This window comes from Amia ocellicauda, chromosome 21 (genome assembly GCF_036373705.1).
Source record: "Amia ocellicauda isolate fAmiCal2 chromosome 21, fAmiCal2.hap1, whole genome shotgun sequence".
Classification (NCBI taxonomy): Eukaryota; Metazoa; Chordata; class Actinopteri; order Amiiformes; family Amiidae; genus Amia; species Amia ocellicauda.
Genome location: NC_089870.1, coordinates 23,092,965 through 23,118,391, shown reverse-complemented (window position 1 = coordinate 23,118,391; position 25,427 = coordinate 23,092,965). Strand labels below are relative to the sequence as shown.

The 25,427-nt window shown below is 45.6% G+C and overlaps 1 protein-coding gene across 1 annotated transcript in view; it reads right to left on the bottom strand.

Moving 5' to 3' along the window:
• Positions 1–25,427, bottom strand: part of arhgap5 (Rho GTPase activating protein 5) — a 41,408-nt gene that overhangs the window by 2,251 nt on the left and 13,730 nt on the right. Inside the window, exons 3-6 of the mRNA XM_066693977.1 lie at positions 24,401–24,551; positions 3,411–3,488; positions 3,105–3,236; positions 1,942–2,047 (exon numbers count right to left, since the gene is read on the bottom strand). Coding sequence (XP_066550074.1) covers positions 1,942–2,047; positions 3,105–3,236; positions 3,411–3,488; positions 24,401–24,551 — 467 coding nt within the window. The remainder of the gene's footprint in view (positions 1–1,941; positions 2,048–3,104; positions 3,237–3,410; positions 3,489–24,400; positions 24,552–25,427) is intronic.

The following is a 25,427-nucleotide window of genomic DNA, read 5'->3' as shown; positions in this document are numbered from 1 at the left end:
CCCAGCTGCACAGATTTGACACACAGAGGTGTTAATCATCTCCACACATGGGTCAGCAGAGGGAGAATGACAGAGCTCTTATTATTAAGGCCGACTCATGTGGATGAACTCGGTATCACAGGTAACTCGTTCCACTCATTGCTGGAAAACGTTCCTTTCTGCCTCATGGCTGGAAACAGGTTTCTGCCTTGACGCCGCGTCCCGCACTGCGCCTTGCTGGCCAAGGCCCAGCTTGACGCGCCCGATTAATATCGACTGTGACGAGCTCATGGCCGCGCTGTGAGAGATAAAGAGAGCACCTGCCCCGACAGAGGAGAACAGCCTATTCACACATCCCTGATAGAGCACCGGAGGAAGAACAGAAAAGATCGTTCTGGAAATTACAATAATGGAACAAAACAGATCAGCATCTATAAATAAAACCTACAAAGGCCCCGCAGTTGGGAGCCGGTCTGAGGCGCTGTGCCGGCCAACACAAGAACAAAGTGTCCGGTCGAGAGGAGCCCATTCGACCCATCGTGCTCGTTTGGTGTCCATTAATAACTAAGTGATCAAGGATCCTATCCAGTCTGTTTCTGAATGTTCCCAAATTGTCTCTTCAGCCACATCGCTGGGGAGTTTGTTCAGATTGTGACGCCTCTCTGTGTGAAGAAGTGTCTCCTGTTTTCTGTCTTGAATGCCTTGAGGCCCAATTTCCATTTGTGTCCCGGGTGCGTGTGTCCCTGCTGATCTGGAAAAGCTCCTCTGGTTTGATGTGGTCGATGCCTTTCATGATTTTGAAGACTGGGATCAAGTCCCCCACAGGGCTGAGATGCGCTGTGGTGCTGGAGCTGCCTGCTGCCTCAAACCCAAAGCTGCTTTGATCCCACCCCGATCGGATCTCTCTCCTCCAGAGGAACGTGCTGCTGACCGGCACCGCTAGAACCAGCTCTGCCTGCGGCTGCTGCCACTCGTTTATTCAATCCTGACTTGTTTATAAACTCTGCAGGACAGGTTTTAAAGCGCCTGCAGTCTGAGCTCCTGCTGGAAATTAGGATGCAGAGCCGACGGAGAACAACCTGGATTAGTGGAGCAAAATATTGTGCTTGCGGCTTCAGAGACGTGACGACGAGCTGCCGGCTGTAATCGCAGCACAAACACGCGCAGCTCTGGAGGATGAAACCCATGTTTCTGACAACTTATACAAGATGTTTTTAACACCTTTACGAACCCCATCCCTGATGGCAAGATGGCAAGAGGAAAGGATTTAAGTGACTTTGAAAGAGGGGTCATTATTGGGGCACGAATGGCAGGAGCTCCAGTCACACAGACGCTCAATTGGCTCGTGTTCTGGACAAGTGGGCGAGTGCATGTGTGGGACACCAAGAGAACGGGACAGGCCTGACTGCTGGACCCCTACAGTGAGGGGGTCCGGAGGCTCTGTTGTGCTGTGGGGGGCATTTTCCTGGCATGGTTTGGGTCCACTTGTGTCCTTAGAGGGAAGAGTCACTGCAACTCATTACAGTTATTCTGAGTGATCACCTTTATCCTATGGTGACACATTTCTCTCCTGATGGGAGTGGTCTCTTTCAGGATGACAATGCCCATCCACAGGGCACGAGGGTCACTGTCATACTCATCACACCATTCAATGATGTAAATCATATGCTATGGCCTTCGCAGTCACCAGATCTCAACCCAACTGAACACCTATGGGAGATTGTGGACCGACGTGTTAGACAGCGCTCTCCACCACCATCATCAAAACCCCAAATGAGGGAATATCTATTGGAAGAATGGTGTTCATCCCTCCAGTAGAGTCCAGAGACTCGTACAATCTGTGCCAAGAGCATTGAAGCTTTCTGGGGCTCGTGATGCCCAACACCTCACTGAGACACTTTGTGTTGGGCTTTCCTTTGTCACCCATCTGTGTATATATTAAAATATTAGCACATTACATACCTGTTTAAGTGGGTTATAACATATTTGAAGACCTCATAGTTCACAGGGGGAAATTTCTTCACTATTTCCTTGAGGACCAGCATTCGCTCCATCCGGTCAACAATTTCTGTAAGGAATAAAATGAAATCAATCATCCACTCAGAACCGGACCTTAGACAAACTCTCAACAGCGATCTGTAGCCCAATTCTTTGCTTATTCATAGGGTGTCCAGACCACCTGACCGCCCAAGTCAGTATTCCTCAGAGCTTCCAGTGCGCGGCTTTGAACTCGTAAAACGCTCCTAACGAGCCGGTATTAAAGCCCTGTCGATCCGTCAGGCTAGGCGATTAATTTGCTTAAACAAGGTTATTTCTGGGAAACATGTAAACTGCCGAGCCGTGTTAAGTCCCAGGCTTTACGTGTGTTGAGGAATGTGAGACGCACGGCGGTGTATTTATATTTACGCATCACCGTTAAATCCGGCTCTTAAAAGAACAACTGATGGACTAACGATGTCTGATTAAAAATGTAAGACCATGGATTACAGTGGATTCCTGTGGGTTGAGACCCAGAAGCGGTGATATAAATATGGACAGAATCGCCCGGCTGTGCTACACACTTCCTGGTGTGAGTAAAGCAGTGCTGAACTCGGGGGGTTTGCGCTGCTGACGAAGGTTATTGTTTCATGGTTTCACTTCAGGACAGTTTACCTGGAATCTGTGTTAATAACTAACATACAAATGTCAGGAACTTGTCAACGTAAGCTGCTAGTAGTGTGATAATGTTAATGATGGAGATCAAATGTTTACTGTGCGTACTTATTACGGCTCCCGAGTACCATTTAATCTGCATTCGTCGAGCAAAACGAAGAGATCGTAGTCCATCTCTCTGGAGGATGAAGTGTTGTAGTATAACTCACATAGCTTCAACATCTGTAATTGTATAAAGTCTACAGTAATGAGACCCGTAAGTCTAAATTGAAATGCTAATAACTAATAATTAATAAATCAGTGATAACCCCAATAAACTTGAAACACTTAAAAACTCAAGAAATGCAGACCACAAGATTAGTTTTGGTCGCGCTCCTGACACGTCCTGACTGTACAACACCACCACCACCACCACCACAACAACAACACGGCATCGGCTTCCTCAGCTCCTCCAGAAAGGTGTTTGTACTCACTGGCCGCCTCCACCAGCTCTGGGTGCAGATTGTAAGGAATGAGAGGATCGGGCAAGTCGGCGAAGAAGGCTTTGAGAGCCCCGGCCACGGCGTTCACTGCCACATCCATCGCCATCAGATCCACACTGTGGTCTGCAAGACAGAGCAACACACTGTGAGGAGCCGCCTGAGGAGAACTGACAGCGGTCACGCTCAATACAGCTGCAGCGCGAAACACAGGCGTGCAGAGGAGAACAAACTCATCTGTTCTCTTCACAATATGCCAAAAAAAAATCACAGTCACGGAAATAAGATAAAAAACATTACCTTGGTCAAACTGCTTCTGGATGTTATCCTGATCGGTCTTGTTGCCACTGACACGGTACAAACCCTCGGTGGTCAACCCTGGAAAACACAAACACCACCACACTTAGTAAACCTTTAATTTTAAGAGATCAGTAACAACAAACAAGTACATTCGATGTTTGATTGTCAACTGTCACCAACAAGGACGACTACAAAGATGTCCAGGCATGCTTTTAATGGACACACTTTCACAAGCATCAATTAACTGAAACAAAAAAACGCGGAGATGATAAAGTGGGGGAGGAAGCAAGTGGCACCTCGGAGCACAACACTGCTCCTCCGTCTCCCGTACGGCACCACTGTGAATATTTCAAAGCCACGCAAGGTGCAGATGTGCAGCGGGAGCGGCTCAGGAACACACTTGTCACAGGTCGGCCGTGCACCTTGTCCCACACACTCTCACAGGTCTTCGATCTTGCCTGGAACGATGCGGATTCACACCCATTGTAAACCGCACTGGCGACACCCAGCCGTCCCCAGATCCGAGGGGTGAGCGATGGATCTCACACCGGAAACTGTCATTTCCAGAAACTTGGAGACGAATACTAGCCATTACACTTCGACCTGCAAAGTGCCGTCAACTGTGTTTTAACACTGAGAGCTCAGCTCATTTAAAAATAAGTTCTCCCAATGGCTGCAGAAGATAAATTCACAGCACAATAAAAACACAGGGAGATGTGGAAGTGACAGTGAGTAAAGCATGGTGTGTACAGAAACACGCACACCCTGCTCTGCCGACGAGGCGTTTCTTCTCCCACACGGCTGATTCGACCGGAGATATTCAGATATGTTTATCAGTCCAAAGCTGATCATCTCTTCCAGCTCAGCGCTCGCTGCTGGCTGTGATTATGGAGGAATCGGAAGTGACACAATGCTCTCATTGTGAGGCGGCTACAGCCTGGGGCGAGACACCCAACACAGAGCTGAAGGAAACCCAGCCGCGCGTCCAAGCGGACCCAGCCACCCACGACTCAAAGGCTCCAGCGGCAAAGACGAGGCAGGAGTCTGGAGACACACCTCTACTGTTACGCAAGTAGATGATGTTTAAGAAATATAACTAAATTACACATGCCTATAGAGGCTCACATTCTTGGGATGTCTGAACGTGTGACAGCCTGCAAGCGGGATACGCACACGACACTGCAAAATAGCAGGAAGTTTCCCACTGGAGCCTGCCCGGCCCGATATGGAATAGAAGCGCTTCACAACAGTGGGAGTGACAGGTCAGAGGTCACAACCCCCCGGGCTCATTACACCAGCTCAGCCTGGTGCTCTATAACCGTTTCACAAACATGTCCCTCAACTTTCTCTTTTGGTGGGAAAACATGAAAACAATTTGGAAGCAAAGTTTACAATAGGATCAAGCAGTCAGACTTTGGACTGTCCTGATTGTGTTCATAAGGTGTTGTACACAATGTAAAAACATTGTGTAACAACATCAACAAAACATCCTCTCCCAGCTGCTCAGTTGTTAAACACACAATCTATACAGCTCTTGCTTGAAATATGAGGGAAATCATACTTCCCAGAATCAGAAGCATTCCCTCATCTTCCTGCTCAGCCTGGTTACGATCCATACGCTCAAAAAACCGACGCACAGCTGGCCAACAGGAAGCTCATTGGAACCTAATCTTTCCTTTTGTGGTCACATGAAAAGGTGTGAGAATATGACTGTGTACTGGAACGAGCAGGAATTGCGCACAAGGTCAAAGTCATTCCTGCAGCGTCTCTCTGAGGCACATGAAGGCGTCCGGGCCGCAGATATTTCACCTTCACTGTCGAGTGCCGGCTGAAACCCTGGTACTCAGCCTTTTCAACCATCTAGTAAGAGGTGTAATTTCAAATGCTTCATTAGGCCTGGCACACATTAAGACTGGCACACACACACTTGCATATATATATATATATATATATATATACATACATACATACATACACACACACACGCACACGCACACACATGCACACACCAAACCCTGTATAGAGCAAACAAATCTCAACAATATTGAGGCTGATTGTGTACAAGGTCTCAGTCCCCTTAATTCACTTTCCTACTTAAAATAAATGGATAAATACAAATAAACTGCCAACTGAACAGGTCTGGGTTCCGCGTATGTACAAGCATATGTCACATGATTATCTAGCCACAAAACACAAACACCTACTCTGTTACCTGCAGTACTGAGCAAACGCACAATATCGACAGGCAGATACAAAGGATCCACCAGGGGGCAGGCCCACCCCTGGCCAGACCCCGATGATTTTACAATTCAAAAATGTGCAATTGCACGGTCAGGATTTGTGGAATTGTTCTCACATAATGCTCAGTTTCTACAGACTTGATATCAAGTCATTTTAATATAAAGTAGGTTCGCCTTCACCAGGGACATATTTCCGTTACATCCGTTTATAATTTTAACAAGCTCAACACTGAAGACAGATTCAACAATTTGGCACTTGGACATCCAAGGGGTCTGACCGGTGTATGAATATCAGATTTGGATTTGGTGCTGAGGGTGCAATCTGGAGCCTCTAAGCCACAAAAGAGAACATCACTGTTCAAAATCTGGACAGAGCAGATCTTGACGGAAGTGAGGATATAGAGAATGGGAGGTTTATGAGCCGTAATATGCATTTAAAGTCGGAACAAAATACACGTGTTTATTTTGCTATAATTATGCCTGTTCTGCTCAACGATGAACAATAAGTTTTAATGTTACCCCAGAAGAAAGTCAAAGACGGTGGAATACGCCGGACTATGCTGAAGCGTTGCTAAATATATAAAACAATATCATGGCAAAAAAAGACAATCAAAGAGTTCAATTTAAAAAAACAAACCAAAACAAATGATGTTTCAAAAATATTTCTTGCTGTATCATATTTCAACAGTGGATTTTAACAGACGAAGCAATACCTGAGCTTATTAACGGCCGATGCTGTTCTGCTCTTGTATTTTATGCAAAAAAGGAGATGATTTATATTGCTCCCCAAGGCGCTCTCAGTAAAATGTAAAACTGTGCCAGGACGGAAAAACACCAAAACACGCTGCGCCTGTATTCTCCTCATCCTGGAGAAGGAACGGTGCAATATTTATAACCTCAAAGCACTGCTCCCAAATATGACTGATAGCAAACCGAGTTTCAGATGCATAAAGTCGAACTCTAAACGGGTGAATATTAATCTAAATTGGGCTGAACTAGGAAAGGTCTTCTGTTATATTAGAATATCTCCACAACACTGCTGCATATTGAATATCATATCATTCATACCTTTTATAGTTTTACACCTAATGTTCACAGATCAGTTCATGACACTGTAGAGTAGGCCAGTTATTAACAAGACAGGGTCACATGTTGTATTGACATTTGAATTCAAGCACATTGTACAAGGTGCTCCGTAAGAAGGCGGTGAATTCGTTCTTTCTAATCAGCATGATCAGTTAAACCGCAGAGCGCCAGGCCTGAGCAGACGCTCTCTTTGCACCTTCCTCACTGCTAAATTGCTGTGAACTAAAAAGCCATTCAACCAAAACCTACCCCCTCAGCAGGAGACACCGCTACCCGACGTTTCCAGACTGCATTTCAAAGGTAAAAAGGATGTAGAAGTGAACTGAGGGGGCTTGCACTTGCCACCGTTACGCAACCGTGACTCCGATTGCAGTTTATGTTAAGGCCGTTGAGAAACACGCACCCACCACGCCGTCACACACTGACGCTGTGAAGTTTGCAGAACACAAACGTGCATCAGGTGAACGGCCATCCCAGGAGGCGCCCCGGTGCAACAATCAGCACGGCTGTAGTAAACGGAGACTTATTACAAGCCGAGTCATCGCTTTCAGCCGCACGCGTTAATCTTCCCCCCGCCCGCCGGACGCGCACACGAACCCATAAATCACACGGTCCCGGGGAGAGTGGTTTGAAATCTGTTAAGAGATTGAATGCCTATTCATACTTCATCTTTATACTGGGCTGGGTTTTCCTCCAACATTAACAGTAAAATCCATACTAATAAAATCCGGGCGACTGCCAATAAATCTTGAGGAGATAATCGATAGGCTGCGCCGGGGGAAGCCTATTACGGAGCACTAAGACTGCTTTTATTTTCTCATGGACGCTTGAATTATTTAGTCTGGTTTGTCCTTAATTAGCATTTGCGTACGAATAATGTAATGCACTCCTAGTGCGGCACACCGGGCTCTGACAGTGCAGTGACAAAGGCTAGTCAGTCACATGGGCCAGCTCAGTTTTATCTGCAGCTGGAGAGACTATGAAAACTGGAAGAATGGTGTGTCCTGCAAGGCCACCACAATTTGGGAACATTCAAAATCAGACTGGATAGGATCCTTGGATCACTCAGTTATTAATGGACACCAAACAAGCACGATGGGGCAAATGGCCTCCTCTTGTTTGGACACTTTCTTATGTCTCTTGTGTTCTCTCGTTTGAAAACTCATGTTCTATGTTCTAATTTAGCTGCTAACAAATCGAGTTGTCTAAATCAGCGGACACTCCTCAGCTCTCATCGAAGGGAGGCTGTAAACCCCCGCGGGACGGAGGACACAGGCCTGGCTCCAGTCAACGAGCCCTGCCGGTCACGTGACAACAAGTCAATCGGTCACACAAGGAAAACGCCACAGGAAAACATTTAGTGATTCATTTCCTCCGTCTAAAAATACACGTGTACACTCCTTGTTTTGCAATTACACGGTTCTCCCCCTGGCACCAAACCAGAACGCACGATCGCGTGAGTGTTATTTACTGGTTTGGTTTTGAATCGATATGAAAGGACTGATTTCCCCCCGTGGTGTTTATGCGTGTGGATTTAAGTGTGGATATATCCATCTTCCTCTCCATTTTGGTTTCTTTTTATAGGAAGCTGTAAATTAAGTCATTTTCGAACGGATGTAAAGGTCACGACCTCCCCCGAGTTGGCAGTGTATCTGCCATGAACGAGCAGCGCCCTGAAGCGGCAGTGAGCTGGGCTGGCCCTTAGGTCCGCGGAGTCTCGCGTCAGGCGCGGATTGGACAGGAGGAACTGGGCATCTGCCTCCCGAATACAGTGAATGGATCAGTCGCTTTAGTTTAATTCTGCCTTATAATGAGCATATGGGTGAGATTTAAAAATAGCCCTTTTCTCAAACTACAGGTTGTAATCCACATTGCAGTGGGAGACCCATGTTGGAGAGGCCGGGTGCAAGGAATGGGAGATAGGGTAATAAACGCAAAATCACTGCCCACCCTGGAAGAGTGTCAGAGGAACCCAAATGATCGTTTGACAAGTGGGTCAAAGTCAATAATGTAAATGTTTTCTTAATCAAGCAAGCGTTCTAAAGTGTTCTGGGTCCACTGGATGAAAACCGAGTCCCTTTGCTGTGTTGAGGCCTCCTGGAGATCTCGGTTTTAGTTTCCCCATCCTGTGCTCCCCCGTTGACAAGAGAAGGGCATTTCTCCTAATGCGATGCGACAGCCAGCGATGCAGTAATCCCTGCAGCTGTGCCGGAGAAGGTGGCTGTGTGGTCGTCTAATAAGGCCGAGTACATCTGCCCCAGAGATTGGGCCTAACGTGACTGGGCCCAGCTGGAGGAGGTGCAGAGATGCTACTGGGAAAACCGGATTGCTCACGTGACTCTGGCTTATCCACAGCGACGGGCTACCATTTTATTTGACTGTATTCGATTTCAGCCATGAAATTCAGTAGGATTTTCAGCGCCGCAGCTGGAGGAATGTCTGAAGCACGTTCTCCACAGGGAGGGGGTCACCTGACCGAATGAGGGCGAGCTGACCAATCACAGGACTCGAGTCACCTTTCACAAGCATCAAAAGTAAAAATGAGAAACACTCGCACACACACAGTAAATACTGTAAACCCCTACGGCCACTGATGGCAAACAAGCCTCTTGCAATATACAGTACAAGGTCTATTTTTATTTCTGGACACCTTATCAATGTATTTATTTTACAGGTGTGCAGATGTTACACTTTATTTTAATGTCCCTTTTAAAAACCAAACAAAAAAAACACCAAGGTCAGCTACCCCCCCACTGATGTTAAGGTTCTGCAATTTGAGAACGCCATCACCTTAATCTAGTCGATTAAGTCCGTGTAGGAAGAATCCTAACAAATCTCCCGTGATTTTCTCTGCTGCTTTCTCCTCTTTTCTGTACAAGATTGTGGAAGAAAGCAGCCACTTCAACAGGCCCCCCACCCCCCACACACACAGCTCCAGACCGCACTGCCTGATGGTCAGCGGCCCCTGACAGCCGGGCCAAGGTGTCCTGGGGGACGGGGTCGCAGGTCTGGAATACAGACTGGTCTCTGACAGCCAGAGGAGAGGACTACGACAGGGCTGCACAATCAGATGAATCACATCAAATGCTGTTTTTTATTCCCCCCACAGCACTTTTGCTGCATCTCACTGGACAGGGACTGCAATCTCTTCTAAGGCCAGTAGCAACAGAACTGGGTGACACTTGTGCTGACAAACATTAAGAGTATCTATCCTTCAGACACTGCATTTTAAGGCTCGATCAATTTAAATTCCTTGTGATGTAATCCAGGATTACAGCTGTGTGATGACTTCTCCACAACAGAGCGAATTTAACACAAACACACACAATCACACACACTCTTGACATCAGCAATAATCCATATTCTCTTAATAGTAGCCTGGCCATAATGCTGTCCAAAATCCAATTCACACCCCCGGGGGCAGCTGCAAACAAGATATGATATAGCGTATTATGTATCCATTGCCAAGTTATATTGCCAGCGAAAAAAGATCACACTTCCACATTCCCCTTGAGCAAGTTTCCTTATGAAAGATTTTCATGCACCAGCAGCAACACTGTAAACACACACCACAACCGCAAGAAAGAATTGCCTGCTGTTAACCTTTCTAACCTTTCGATGTATTTCCATCATGGGAAACTCCTGGATTTTACTGTTTTACAGCTCACTGTCTCTGTTTACTTGGCAGCTTTCCATATACCTACAGAAACACTTCCGGGTTCAAAGTGAGCGGTTCGGTGTCATCGCGGTGCATCATGGTGTCCTGTCACTCCTGCACAGACAACATGCCTCACAATAATAGAAGTGTCGGACGTGTACCGTAGAGGAAGGAAGTGACCCCAAACCAGGGTTCCCTGTACACAAGCTTTAAAGCCTGACCTTCAAAGAGGCCTTCCTGTCACTGTCAGGTCATCCCCCCCATGACGTCACGGAACACGCTACTGACGTCTTAATTCTGATCTGCACAACACAAACCCTTAAAGCGGCACCAATACCCGCTGGAAGGTTCAGATTTATTCGTCTCGGAGATGCAGCCGCCCAACTTTCTGACGAACACCATTAACAGAGCACAGTCACTGTAATTCGTATTTGAAACCTCACAGTCCCAGCGGATAGCTGTACACACCAAGGTGGGGGGCTCTAAATAAACACACAAAAAAGGAGGAGAGAGCGGCACTGGAGAGGAAAGTGGCAGGGTGTTTTTCTGCCCAGATTATAAGGCAGTGCATATGAATAACTTTGATACTACTGGAAGAGAAAAGCAGTTCAAAGGGAATTCAAGCCATGCTGAATGAGCTACAGTATTAGTACTGAAACGTAAGTTATGCTGCTTTAAAGTCTTGTTTATAATCTTCATGGGCTTCAAGCTGCTGATCTTCAAATCATTCTACGGAGTGAAGCAGTCATTGCTATCCATCTCTCTGTTAATTTCTGCATCTTTCCCAGTCTGTCTGTCTGTCTGTCTGTCTGTCTGTCTGTCTGTCTGTCTCTCTCTCTCTCTCTCTCTCTCTCTCTCTCTCTCTCTCTCTCTCTCTCTCTCTCTCTCTCTCTCTCTCTCTCTCTCTCTCTCTCTCTCTCTCTCTCTCTCTCTCTCTGTATTTCAGTAAAGCCTCTGCTATGGTGTTGAATGCTCCTCTTGAATGTTAATAAATGAGACTTTTGTCCAGGAAGCCCGGTTCATGTTTCTCCACAGCGCTCCAGATAAGACGTGCCCGGGCCCTTCAGTCCTCCTGATAATGCCACCTGTGCTGTTGTGGGCTGAAGAATGCAGCCGTTAAATGAGCAATCACAATCAATGAGCAAATAACCATGAAGTCTATTCCACCCCCCCCCTCTCTGTGCAGCCATGGGCTATCTCTGAGCAGAGGCAGGCAGGAGGAGAACAAAAGGAGAGAGGGGGAAAAAAGGAAATGACTGCGCAGAAAGCAGATTAAGGTTGGCATAAAGCACTGGTACTGCACAACTCCCGTTTCATAGATAGCAGAATACAAAACTGATAATGACATACCCTCAGCGTTCGCTACACTGCAAACACAGGGATGTTTTATCAAACCCTTTCATCAGCAGGCATGTCAGAGAGGCAGCTATAAAAGGACTATTTTAATAAAGAAAAAAACAGCGGCAAGGAGAAGGCAGTGCTTTTGTATTAACCCCTCTCCCTGGGGTAGCCTCCGTGATCAATCTAATCCAGGGAGATCAGCTCTTCAGAACAAAAGCAAGTTTTTAATATATTACACTGGCTCAGAAGAAACATATTTATGTACTTGGGCAGCGATTATGCTTTTAGGTTCAGGTGTAACTCAGGTGCGGAGAGATGCGGTTTATATCTGTGCGGTTGGTGTCTGTGAGTTAGTGACTGCGGAGAAGCACAGACAGCACAGCACTGTCCTCGTCAGGAAAAACGCACGCCTGTACATACATTTAAATGTGCAAACAAGCTCCCACATTTAAAGGCAGACTCGGGGGGCCTGGTCTATACCTCCTAAATGTTTTGTTATTTTCCAGAGAACAACTGGTCTCGGACTTTTAAATAGCACAAGCTTCCCTGCTGTTCTACTGCATTTAGGCCCACATCCCAGATTACAGGCCAGATTCACCACTAAACTGCACTGCAGAGATCACCGGTATGACAGGCAGGACACAGGCATGACACAGGCATTGCTTATAGGGGGTTTCACATCAAGAACACAGAAGAGCCGCCTACACCTGCACGAAGCCCATTCATGTGGCGTCGCATTGTTTGGCAAACTTTGCATCAAGAGCAAAGCAAACGCATACCAGTGGATAATGCTGGAAAACAGCTCTGCCTGTTGTTGATTTTTTTTTATCACTAATTAATATTTTTTTTTCTTCTTCTTTGTATTATTTTTCCTCTGCAGTTACGAAGGCCTACTGCGGCTGGAGCTGCCCGTTTCGTGATCAGCCATTAAACTCTCCTCCCACACACCTGGCAAGCGGAGGAGGCTAATCAGGGTCCAAGAGGCGTGTGTGGGAGATGCTCAACTTACAGATTCACCCTCGGAGCACAACTCAGCGAACAGCAGGGCAGCCCCCCCCGACCACCACCACCACCACCACCGTCGCTTTCTCCAGGGCTGCTCGGCACCACCCCCCAGGCACAACCACTGTTGCCTCCACGGTGTCCTACTAACAGCCCCACATCTGGCTTTATTTCTTTTTACCGTCAGCCCCCACCGCTCTCTCCAGTGGAGGAAAGTATTTAAGTCATTGAAAGCAGGCCATTACAACGACTTCCTGTCCCCCCACTGCATGGCAATAAAGAGGGGGGGAGAGACAGGCAGACTGGGAGTGTGCCGCCGTCCTCTGATCGTGAGGAGAATACACGTGGCTGTCAGGGTCTGTCTCGACCTCGGCAAGGACACCCCGAGCTCACAACGCGGTCTCTAAAGCCAGTGAGTTTACCGAAGGAGTCGGCTACACACACGCACACCGGCGGCTGTGGCGTTCCTGTACAGAACCAGGGCGGGCCATTTCATATTCATGAGTCAATTGTTACATAATTCAATTTTATGACATGGAGGTTTTAATTACTCCGCATACCTCGGTTTATTACTTTCTAATAGGCCTGATTTTAAGCAGGTTGATTCAAGTAAAGTGTAAGAATACAAAGTAACAGACTGAGGTACACCGATCGGTTATTTTTAAATGGACGCAATTCAAAACGACAGCGTGTCATCAGGTCACAGGGCTGTGTCAGTTTCAGGACACACTTCGCGGGACAGTGCAGAATGTCAAGTATAATTATTAATGATGGCTTAAGAGTTTAACATGCAAGTGTATTAAAATGGGTTTAAACCATGTTGTCGTCAACTTCCTGGGCAAAAGACACTTAATTAAAGCTAGAGGTAGTTCATTTAAAGCAGCCAACCCTGTATGAAATCATTGAAATGCCACTGTGCCAGCAGGTATTTTGCGCCAAAGATTTTCAAGCCCTGTTCATGTATACACTGCTGTCGGGGGAATCTTCTCTTCTCGCTGCTGACAGTCTTCTTCCCAGCAAATGCATTAGTTTGTGTCTTGAAACACCCACTCAATCCACAAGTTAGGAGCAGTTTTGTACAGTCGGCTGTCAGATTGCCGTTACACAACCCCCCTGAGACTGCACATTTTTAATGAGGCCACAACTTATTCATGAGCAGAACTCATTCATACAGACAAGATTCTATCAGCTCTGTAACGGTGACAAGGCGGTGTACTGCACATCACAGCGACGTCGCCCTCCTTTTCAACAGCTGAGAGTCTCTCTGAATGCTGTCAGCTTTTTAGATGTAAAAAAAAAAAAACGGCACACAGACGCACCAATGCTCTCAAACAATCCACAGGAAGGCTGTGACCGCAGTGATGACATTAAACTAGGCTCCTGCTCGCGATATGGATCCATGCATTATGCAATTCCTAAATATAGTGCACAGCGCAGGTCCATAATTGAGGGCAGATCAAAAAGCAGATGCAGTTTTTTTCCAATGCCGATAAAACAGGGCAGGGCGCAGTGTTTATAGAACAATAAACAATAGACAACAGAGACTCGTCAAAGCACAGCTGCCCTCGGCACACGTGACGCGCCCTTGCTAGTCAATAACCTCAGAGATGACTGACCTCTTTGTGACCTTTACAGGATCTCTCTCTACCTTTGATGTTTGACACATTATGGCATCAGACCTTTAAATTGATTACATTGATTAAATTGATTGAGTGATTACAATTATTTATTTTAGACAAGTCTGTTAGGATTTTCATGTAGCTGATGGCGATACACAAAGGTCAGGACATTGCCTTCCGAATGGCATGCCAACACAGGGTGGCACAGGGGGCGTGACCTCTGACATGCTACAGTACTCTGATTCAGGCCAGTCTGAACTATGCGCTGCCTCGATACACAACCAGGATTCTTTACAAAAGACATTTAGCAGCTTCACAAAGGGACAACCTCGAGAGATCCACAGCCCCAGTTCAGAGTTAATTTCTGTATCAAAGTGCACTGCCCCATAATGCAGATAAAGGAGTAATTGCCGTAACAGAGCAGGAAGAATGAAGCAATCCTCAGATTTAAACACCTGTTCCATTAAACAATCTTCACAAAGCTGTCCCGCCGTCCTGTAGCCCAACTTCATGCCATCGGAGCAGTTGAATCACTGATCAGCTAAGTGCAGATCGATCAGGATGCTTATCTGCCATAGGTACAACGGCGGCCACCCAAGAGGTTTGAGAAGATCCATGACACCTCTGTAAAGCTCAGCCACCGCGGGAGCACACGCCCGGGAAACACAGTCTGAACCCCTGCTCTGATTGAGCGTGAGCGTCTTTGCGTGTGCAGCACATCGATGCCCACAGCCATGCAGAGCCCAAATTCAATTATCATGCTAATTAATCACTGTCAGAAAAATCTGCCTCTTCATCTTGAGAAGAGAAACTATGGTTTCAAACACCGGCTGGGGACGAGGGGACAGCCCGAGTCCTCCCTTCACAATGATACAAATTACACACCACTACAGTGGGGGACTCATTAGCACATCTGACTGACAGCGCCCCATTGATAAATATCTCTGACACAAGACTTTTCCTATTCTTAACCTGTTTAAAGACATTCAGTGCCTTGAGAGACAATGCACACATGCATCAGATTACCACACACAGGTTACGGGGGGAGGGGGGTGGTGTGGTTACTGAGTAAACACAACCACACAGATCCTTCCAGTTCATGCTGCAGTGCATCCACAGACCACAGTAAAACTATTTGCTGGAGATCCGGGAGAGAATGCCAAGTTTTCCAAGAGGATTAATCAGACCACATTGTTTCACTTCACTCCTTTCCTCGTTTCAGGCCAGGTAAGGCAGGGACTGTGTGGCTCAACCGGTCTTACAGGCTGGACATTAACAGACAAGCTAGCGTGAAGGAGCTCGGCCGCACAGACCTTGCCAATCGTTCCAGCCCTGGCCAACGTGCCCGCCATGCCGTCGCTGTGGATACCGACCAGTAAACACTGGCCGACGTCCTTCCCCTCCTGTCCTCCCGCAGAGCACTGGAAACAGACCAGCGTGGCCAGGTCTCCCACAGGCCGGGGAAGAGCACACACCCCCCGCCTCTTCACGTGACAATAAACAAGGCAACGGGCAATGTTGTGCAAACGCCTACGCACACCACAATCATCAGAACAGCCCTACTCACTTCCAACACGAAAATAAAACTCATTCCTTAGAACAGAGAAAGAATGTGGTGTCGGAATATTATTTCTTAAAAGATTAATCTATCAGATAGAGATCCTCAGAATTGAGTCACTACCCCTACCAAAGCATGAACATTCAGATATTGTTCTGAAAACACACTTTTCAAAAACTGATACCCCAAATCATGTACGCACAGGGTTCAGGAAAACAGGAACAGAAAATTCAGACAGGTAGCTTTCAGATTCATATCTAAACCCCTGCAGTACTGCACATATGCAAACGATTTATGCTCAGCCTGCCACCACGTATGCAAAAGTACCTTTTCGTATTTTGTATTCAGAACCTGTATGACTAAATAGCCGTGAATTCCAAGGGGAGATTTCCTGAGAAGAACACCTCTGTTGTTGACACCATGAAATATCTATACATCTTCTCATACAGTTTTAAAAAACAGGCATACACTGGATCTCATGTTAACATACCGGGTGTGAAAGTACAATTTCACAATCCCCAACTACTTCAGGAGGTTTATGTTGCATTTGATCTTTTGATACATTTCCTTCTTCTTCTTCCCATCACAAGGACACGGACCTGTGATCAGAACTGGAAGAGGAAGCGACTGAACATCTGAGGTTTCAGCGTTCCTCAGAAACAGCATTGCATAAAACATGGCATTAGAAAAGCGCAGCCTTCATCACCACAGCCCTGAGGGACCCATCAGCACTGGTCGGCAGCCGCGATTCGAGCTGATCTCCAGCGAACGCAGCAGGGGGCCCGGCGATCGCACACGTGGTGAAAGCACATTAATTAATTAATGCTATAGCAGCCATTGCATTTAGGCAGTGAAGGGTAGAGAACTTCTGGTTTGATTCACTGTGGCTCCAATAGACTCTCCCTGCGCACAAACACCCCTGTCATCTCTTACTTCTACGTAATCCAAGAAAATGTCCGCTCTGGGCTTTTTCCTGCTGCTGCTGCAACAAACCCCTGCCAAACTGTGCTTGGCTCTGTCACAGGAGCGAAACCCAACGCCAGAGTAACCTGGGCTGGGTTTTCATCAGCTGCTTCTCAAACTCAATATTAACAGATTAAAATATCATAAAAGGATGTTTAAAGAAACCAAGAGCAAACCCCAATGTGCTGGCAGTATCAGCAGACTGAATACCCCGTCCGTACATATGGTGCTGCTAAACCGCACGTATATTTTCCATAATCCCAAATACCACTTGAGGCTGCTGGACATCTCTCCTCATCGCGATGACAAAGACACTAATTCCCAGTGAGGCCAAGGAGGCTGTAATTGGACTATTTCATAACCATTATGGTGCATGACTTGTGCTTTGTTTAGGTTTTTTTTTACTTGGGGGAAAAAATAACAACCTCCACGTTATCGGCTTAGAAATCAGCTCCTTGCTTCCTTCTATGGAAAGCGCCGGCGTTGCAGCACCATTATTAACCGTATTATGCGGTGGGAGATTTAATTGCTACTTGGGGCAGTCTCTGCTCATGTCAACAAGGACTCTGACACTCAGCATGTGATCATAAACAAAGCATTTTAGGGGGTCTGCAATGCAACATGCCGGGCCACAAGCCTTCTGGCATGGCATTCCCACATCAAACTGCTTTTACAATAAACCCTTATTTCTGCAGACACATTATGCTTCAACATCACCTCACAGGTATGCGATCGCACACGGGTATAAACCGGTTGTGTGGTAGAACTGGATCAACATGCCAACTACGCGAGAGTCACAAACCTCTAATTAGCCTCTATTCACCATGCAAAAAAAAAAAAAAAATCTTTCCTACCTTATTATGTTGCACTAAACAGTAAATTATATCCATACCTGTCCGTAAACCAACCTCAAGCGTTGCAATTTAGGTAGAACAAGAACAGACAACAAATACAACGACAATACATTTTCCACTAGCTGAGCTGTCAAATCCTGACTGTATACTTATTCAAGCACACACCAATACCAAACGCACATTTTGTAAAACACTGAATTTCTTGTTCTTTTACACTATTCGGGGAAACGTAGCCAGAATGTTAACACCTGTTGCCAACAGCATGAAAGCGTGGATTTGGAAAGCCCACAATCTCAGTCTTTTGATTGCACACAAGAAATCAAGAGCAGCGCCTGTGTGTTCAGAAATATCCCACAAGTGCTCCCATATATTATACAGTGAGCACCTCTCTGGCAGTGCTTTCACTTTCACTCCATGTGCATTTATCAGCACCTTTTGAAATTAAATTCAAATGAAGTGGTCGTATAATACGGAACAAGAGAGGAGAGCAGACCCTGTGCCATTTCGCTCGGGCGGAGGGCAGACATGATTGGCTGGGGTCAGTTTCCCCGCGGTCCAGCGAAGGATGAACGCTGTGCATGTCATTACAGAAATGGCAGCTGTCATCTCTCTCGTGTTGTTCGGTGTGTGAATGTCAGACAAAATGGCATTCCTGCCCCGACCGTATACTTAAAGTAAAGACAATCACTTCCACTGCCTAACCGTTTGATTTAAAAGGACCTTGCTCTTTTTTTATTTTTTTATTATTATTATTATTATACAGGTAGCTAAACACAGAGTTTGAGCATCACATAACCGGTTCAAAAGACATTTCACTGGCAATAAGAAATTCATAAAACTGCAGCAGCCATTTGAATTTGGGTTCGGGGCAACAATGCTAAACTCCACAACCAAATGGTAACCATGTAACGTTGTTCAGACGGGCAGCATGAGAAATCCCAAATCCACGCACTATGAATTCTGTATAGGTCTAATCCCTCTCATTTAGGGCAAATGAAAGAGAAGAATAAAAACCCAAAATGTACAATAAGGTCAGATAATCAATTCAGGAACCACTGTTTCCTATAAAGGCACTTCACAAATCCTCATCCCAAAGCACAGGGGGGAGAAAGTCATAATAACAATAAAATAAAATAAACACTTTGCAGATCTAGGGTTTATGCAGCTGAAGGTTTGAAATCGCTCACAGTTACAGGCTGTTACAGTCTGGCTAGCCTCATATATCTGTAAACAATGGCAACAGCAACAAGAAAGGCAAATCTGGAAACAGGACATTTCTGCTTTCATTCTACACATAAAAGGCCCCATTAAAATATATTCTATATTTATAGATTTCCAATGCATGCCACCATAATCCCAGGAGAGCCCCGGCAGTGAGGAGAATTGAGCACTGCAGCAGGATCGCCGTCCGGACGCAGAGAGGACATCGCTCACGGAGAGGACGGTAATTAGCCGAGAAAACAACACCTTGCATGGGGACATATTGTCAAACATCTATTGGGTACAAAAAACGAAAAAAGCATGCGTTAGTGAATAATGGAATCTGCAAAAGGAGAGAACATGAAATCACAAAGCCCCCCATTTCCTCTTTCAACGGCATTATCCTTTTGGGGAAGGGGATAAGAGACCTACTCCACCGCACCAAACAACACTAGAGAAACGAAAGCTCAGGACGAGAAGATGAACCCCCAGCATCCTCTTCACGTGATTTGCATTTGCCTTCCCTCGGTTCGAAAAGCATCTCTCCTCCAGAAACGGTATAAATGATGTAACGTGACCAACACCTACATGAATAAATAACATTTTCACCGATAAACCGAGCAGAGGAGAGCAGCCAATCCTGTGCCACCCCAAAGCTGTCCACCTAGGCCACGTGAGCTGCGCAAAGTAAAGGGCAAGTTAATAAAATACAAATACTTTACAGCAGTTTTTTTTCTTTGGCTGTTTATTTCTTCAGTGAGCAATTCAAGTCTTAATAAGCAACCAAGGAGCCGTTGTTAGTATGATACACAACAGGAATGTTGACTTCAGCACCTTCAGCACACGGTATGCGCCCCATCATCAAAAATAAATAAATAACAGCAGTACTGAACTTCTCTTGAAGACGTTTATCAGCATAATATATTTAATGAGCGGTGCTGCGGCTGGGGATCAGATTTAGACAGTTATGAAAAGACAGGTCTGGGTCGCTGGTTGTCCTTTAATCCACGCTGTAAACAGGAGTGCTCTACTCTAAAGGAATTAAAAACATTGCAGAAGGCCTTTGAGAAGAGACGGGAACAGACGGGAACAGACGCTCCCACACCGAACGCAGCACACCTGGTTTCTCAAGGTTCCTCCCACATGGCTTATTCGGGAGGAATGCCTCAGACTCCAGGAAATTAGCTGTTGCTTTCCAATCGAGACACCATGAGGTATGATTTCCTGGGGCTGACGTTTCCTTCACATATTTATATGCATGTTAGAAGAATAGCTCGTGGCCACAGGCAGTCCGTTGCCACATTTCTCCTTATGGCCGAAAGTCTGTGTGTTCATTTATTTAATTTTTAAAGGGAAGACTCACAGCCTGTCCGAGTTACAGTAAAATAATGCATCAAGATAAGGATCAGCTGTTGCACAGCTTTAAAAAAAAAAAAAAAAAAAAAAAAGTTGAAAAGTACATCTTTACCTTATAAAAAAACGAACCATCGATACCCTTTGGTTATTTGCAGAGAGATTCAAAGGACTAATGGTCAACCTCATTCCTAAACTATACATCTTTTTAATTACATGAATGGTGTCCTAGACACCAACTAGCAGTTTTTCTCTCACACCTCCACCTCTCGTCACAATTCACCCACTGACCAATAGCTTCCTTCCTCACCCGTGTGAGTGTTTGCCTTCAAATATGAAACCACAGAATTTCTAGCTGATTTTAATTCATGCAATAAATAAATTCCTGTGTGAGATCGAAGGAATACAGAAGGAACTCTCATCATAGTGAGTTAAGCTGATGAAACGTGTGGAGACACAAAGCTGCAATTTAGATGGAATCCGCCTGTTAAAAAAACAAAACAAGTCTGACCGAATTGCTGAAATATCCCGGCCTCTGATTAGAGAGCAGCTATCATCCGAACCACTGCTTTAGCATTCAGGTGGCAAAGTCTCGCTGTAACAGCTAGGTTTCTGTGGGTCTTGAAACAGCAAAAAAAGGAAGGAGAGTAAAGAAAGAGAGAAATAAAGGACTACAGTCAGGCACAAGTAGGGCTTACAGTTGTGCAGCGGCTTTTCCCAGATAATGAGATTACTAAATCAGAAAGCAGGGAGGACAAAAGCCAGCAGGGAAGGCGTGAGCGCAACCGCAGAGTCTGTCTCCGGGCAGCTCGGCTCGGGGGCCGGCAAAACCGAGAGACTTTATAAAGAGGCGCAAACAAAATGCTCCTTATAAACCCTATTACTCATCTGTGATTCAGCAGAGCTCTCTGTATGCCTTTGTAAACGCCCCACACCCCCCGGTTTAAAAGTTTAGTCACAGCTGCGACGGCATAGGACAAGTCAGGGTGGCATGTAAATTATTCCGCCAACCCTAACTGCACACCTAAGGAGAGGCAACAGTAAATAAATAAATAGATAAACAGACAGATAGGCTCCCCAGGAGTAATCAGAGTACGTTCCACACCTACATCTGCAGCAGAAGGCTTTAGCATTAATCCCCGTTCTTGTTTCACCCTCACAAATCTCTACCCAAATCCAATTAAAGGCCAGAGGGGCTGCTTACAAGACATATGGGGTGTTTTCCTCAGCAAAACAGAGAGTCACAGGGCCCACATCTCCATTCGCGCCAAGCGGCTTTGTTATTCAGCAAGTCGGTGCTTCTCAAAGGCCAGGCACTCTTCGAGAAGAAACCTTGCAGTCCATGACGGGGAGCTAGCTGAATGGTTTCCAACAGCCTACAGAACGTGCTTCCCTTGATAAGCATCCAAGACTATGATATTCAAAGTGTTTCACAGCTCGTCGGCAGAAAGCAAAGCAACGAGAGAAAGAGAAAACAATAACGGTGTTATGACAGTGTGAACACAGTGATGTATGTTCTCTCTGTTCGAGGTCTGTGAAGCTCGGCTGCGGTGAGGAAATTTATGTACAAGATGCCTGCTAAACAAAAGCCAACTCTTATCTGCAAATCAGATTATCTACGGCTCTTAAAATACAAGATAAACGCTTGAGGAAATGAGCTAAAACATCTCTGAAATGATTTCCGTGCACAAACGAGGATTAATACGGGGGAATGGCTGGAATCTTCTCAATGTGCTCCGCAGCAATATTTCCTTATTTATTAAACTTGTCTGCTGGAGACAAGCTGATCCAAAGTACATTCATTCTTTTCATTTACGCATAGTTCACCTTTACATTCCTTTGAAAAGAAGTAAAACAAACGGTCTGATCAAAGGGTATCTCCAGAGAATCTCTGTCTCCTGAAAGGCTGGTTTCTAACATACATTAGCCTCCTTCTCCCCCTTTCAGAGAGAACACGCCAACAGCCCACAGCTAAAAATGCATCTCTTCTTGCTAAACTAAAAGGTTTAAAAAACATACTCAACATACACCTACAGAGTGATTTGGGAAAGTGTCCTGCGGTTCACACACACTCACGCATGCAATTAAACAAACACGCAAGATAAATAATGACACAGGCAGGACAGAAACCGTTTGAAATGAAACACTGTTTTCATTCTCTGCAATCAAACTTGTGATTTGAATGTCTTTCAAAAGCAAAACATAGCACTCCGGACACCGGGCCAAGCTGGACAGTGTCTGAGTGACTCGAGTTCACCTTGTAGCCCGTGTATCCACAGGTGTGTGGGAACTGGAAGTGCACTAACACCCAGCCACTGAGGACTGTCTCTTCCTGGATCTACACCATTGAAGAAGTGCATGAGGAAGTAGGGTTGTTTAATAGAAGAAACCGAAAAATTTGAAACATTCTTCACAAAATAACATGCCCTGGAAGCATAAACTGATCTCAGTGATCTGTGGAAAGCATTAACGATCCTTTAATAAACAAACTGGAAATATTCAAATATATATACAGGGCAGTCGCGGTGACTGGATGTGATCGTACATGAAAGTCACAAATATTGAAATTCTCAAGTTTTGAACTGCCTGACCGGCTTTTTAGTTTGATCAACTGTGATGGCATGTCTGTGCGTGTATATAGCCTATTTGTATACATATATACACGCACACACAATATTTGTATATCATATATATATATATATATAATTGTAATTGTTAAGACCACACAAGCAAGTTAACCACTCATTTTTAGGATCTTGAGGCTCTTTCTTTAATTAAACCAATAACATTTTGCAAAAACCAAATATGCAATGCCAGTCTCAAGTTACTCTTTTCCAGTCTAAATTACAAAGAAAACATGATTTTAAGAAGCCACAAGCATAAACCAAAACACTTTTTTGTCCACTCACACAGGAATTCCCTATTTATAAAACCATCACAAATTAATGGACTATACAAACTCATTTCCCCCACCACCCTCCTCAGACATAATGAACAAAATCCATCGACAATATCGCAGGCATTAAAAAGTGGCAGACTGCACTGCCTTGAAAATGTTAGATTACATCTACTAATGCTTCCTGGGAAATCCTTTTAATATTATGCTGAGGGAAGCCACCTAATACTCTTAAATCACTGAACAAATGAGAAAAATGCAAATCCACACTTTTCCTCCCCTCACTATTAGTACATGAACGGAATTAATCTAGTATCAGACCCAGCACATGCATGTAAGAGTCAGAGAGGCCGGAGCACGGGACGGCCTGGGTTACGGCACAGTTGCGCACATGCCAGGCCGCCACAAAGAGTCTACCGCTCCTTTCACTGCCCTTCTGGCTTTCTGCTCACCAGATCATAATTACCATAATTTAATTTAATCTCTCAAAAGGAATAACATCCGAGCATCTGAAATAACTTGAGTACGAAGGTGGGGGGGGGGGGGAGGGTGCGGGAATTACAAAAAGGAGAAACTGGAACAAGCCAAGAGAGAGGGAGGGAAAAAGAAAAAAGAAAAGGGAACATGACATGGCTTCCACTTGGCAGACTAGTAAACATTTTTCTTGGGCAGCTCCACTTCCAGAAACCACATAAACAAAGAGGACGGCTTGGCGCTGTTTACATGTTTAGAAATTGCCTATAGTATTCGTTCTCAAGCCATCTCTGTGGATGTTGTCTCCAGAACAACACGTTATGAAGTGAACCATATGCACGTGTTCCTTTTACCCTTTTCTCATGTTTGAGCTGTGACTTTACTCTGCTTTTCCACGGTTTGTGTAATAGTTGGCCAGATCTCTCTATGCTTCAACATGACCAGCTTACTGTGCTTTACTACAGCGCACTGTGATTTTACCGCGTCAAACGTTCATGAGCAGATCCAGCCATCTATTGGGCCAGTCTTTATTTTAGCTTCGCCTTTCGAGCCCTCATGTCACGGCAGCTCATAAAGGCACAGGTAGGTGCAAAGTATGCCAGCCAGCAAGCTTCCAAACCCGTGATACAAAACAACCACGCCTCCAATAAGGCACCAACACCAAAACCAAAACCAAAACCAAGCAATTGACAATTACCTGTCTTACATGGAAGACCTGCAAGAGAAGTGAATAGAGATAACCTTACCTGTGGACTCTATGAAGTCAACACACTTCTCGATGAACACAGGGATCGGTCTCTCGGGCGTGACGAGATCCGGCAGAGGCACGCCAAAGTAATTGCTCTCCCAGTTCCTGCGCGTAGGTGGGTACAAAGGCTTTGTGGCCTTTTGTTTTGGCTGCAAGACATATGAGGAAAGGTCAGTCTCCGCGTGGATCGTCAAACGCTCCTCTACACATGAACAGTCAATCAAACCCCTTTTGATTGATAGCACGAAAGATTAACAGATTGTTTTCTTGTTTACTTGCTTCCAGCTGTGGAAGGATGTCTCCCATCTTGACATCTCATTTCCCTACCAGGCTCCTACAAGGATTTTGCTACAGTGTGTAATCCCTGGGGAGGGGGGGCGTGCTGTTTAATTAACATAGTGGTGTAAAGCGCTTCAATTTTACACGCAGAGCCATCACAGCAGGCAGCCAATCGGTGCCCCAGAAGCTGCCGAGACCCGTAACGGCGTCACCCTCTCCGAGGCCGAAGCGACCGATTGGCGAACGCAGATGTCCTCTGTTAGCCTGGATACACCCTCTCTATCCCCAGGGCTTTCCTCCCGTTCGAAGCAAAGCTGATGCAAATGGAAGCTGGCAGATTTAAATGTATCTGTTACATTTGACAATGTAAGCAAAAGCCAGATATAACCACAGATTAATTTGCCCGATTTTGAATCTAGGCCTTCAGGTGGACTTCCCTGGCGGGCCACACTTGCACAGCCCTGGACGACCAGGAAGACAAGCTCAGTAAAGGAAATTAACAGTTCTGGTCTCTGGTGATTGCTCCAAAACAAAAAGGTCAATGTTTATTCGCAGAAGGACACGACACACATTAAGCGTGTGAAGAAAAACAGTGTTTTTTGTGTCACAGCCATTCAAAGAGCATTGTTTGTTTTCCTTTTTGCTAGTTTTAGTTTTGTACTGCAAATGACAAAGGCATTCTGATGTGCAGCCCTGATACTGGAATCAGAGGCCAGCGTTTTGTCTCTCTTCCCAAGGACACTAGT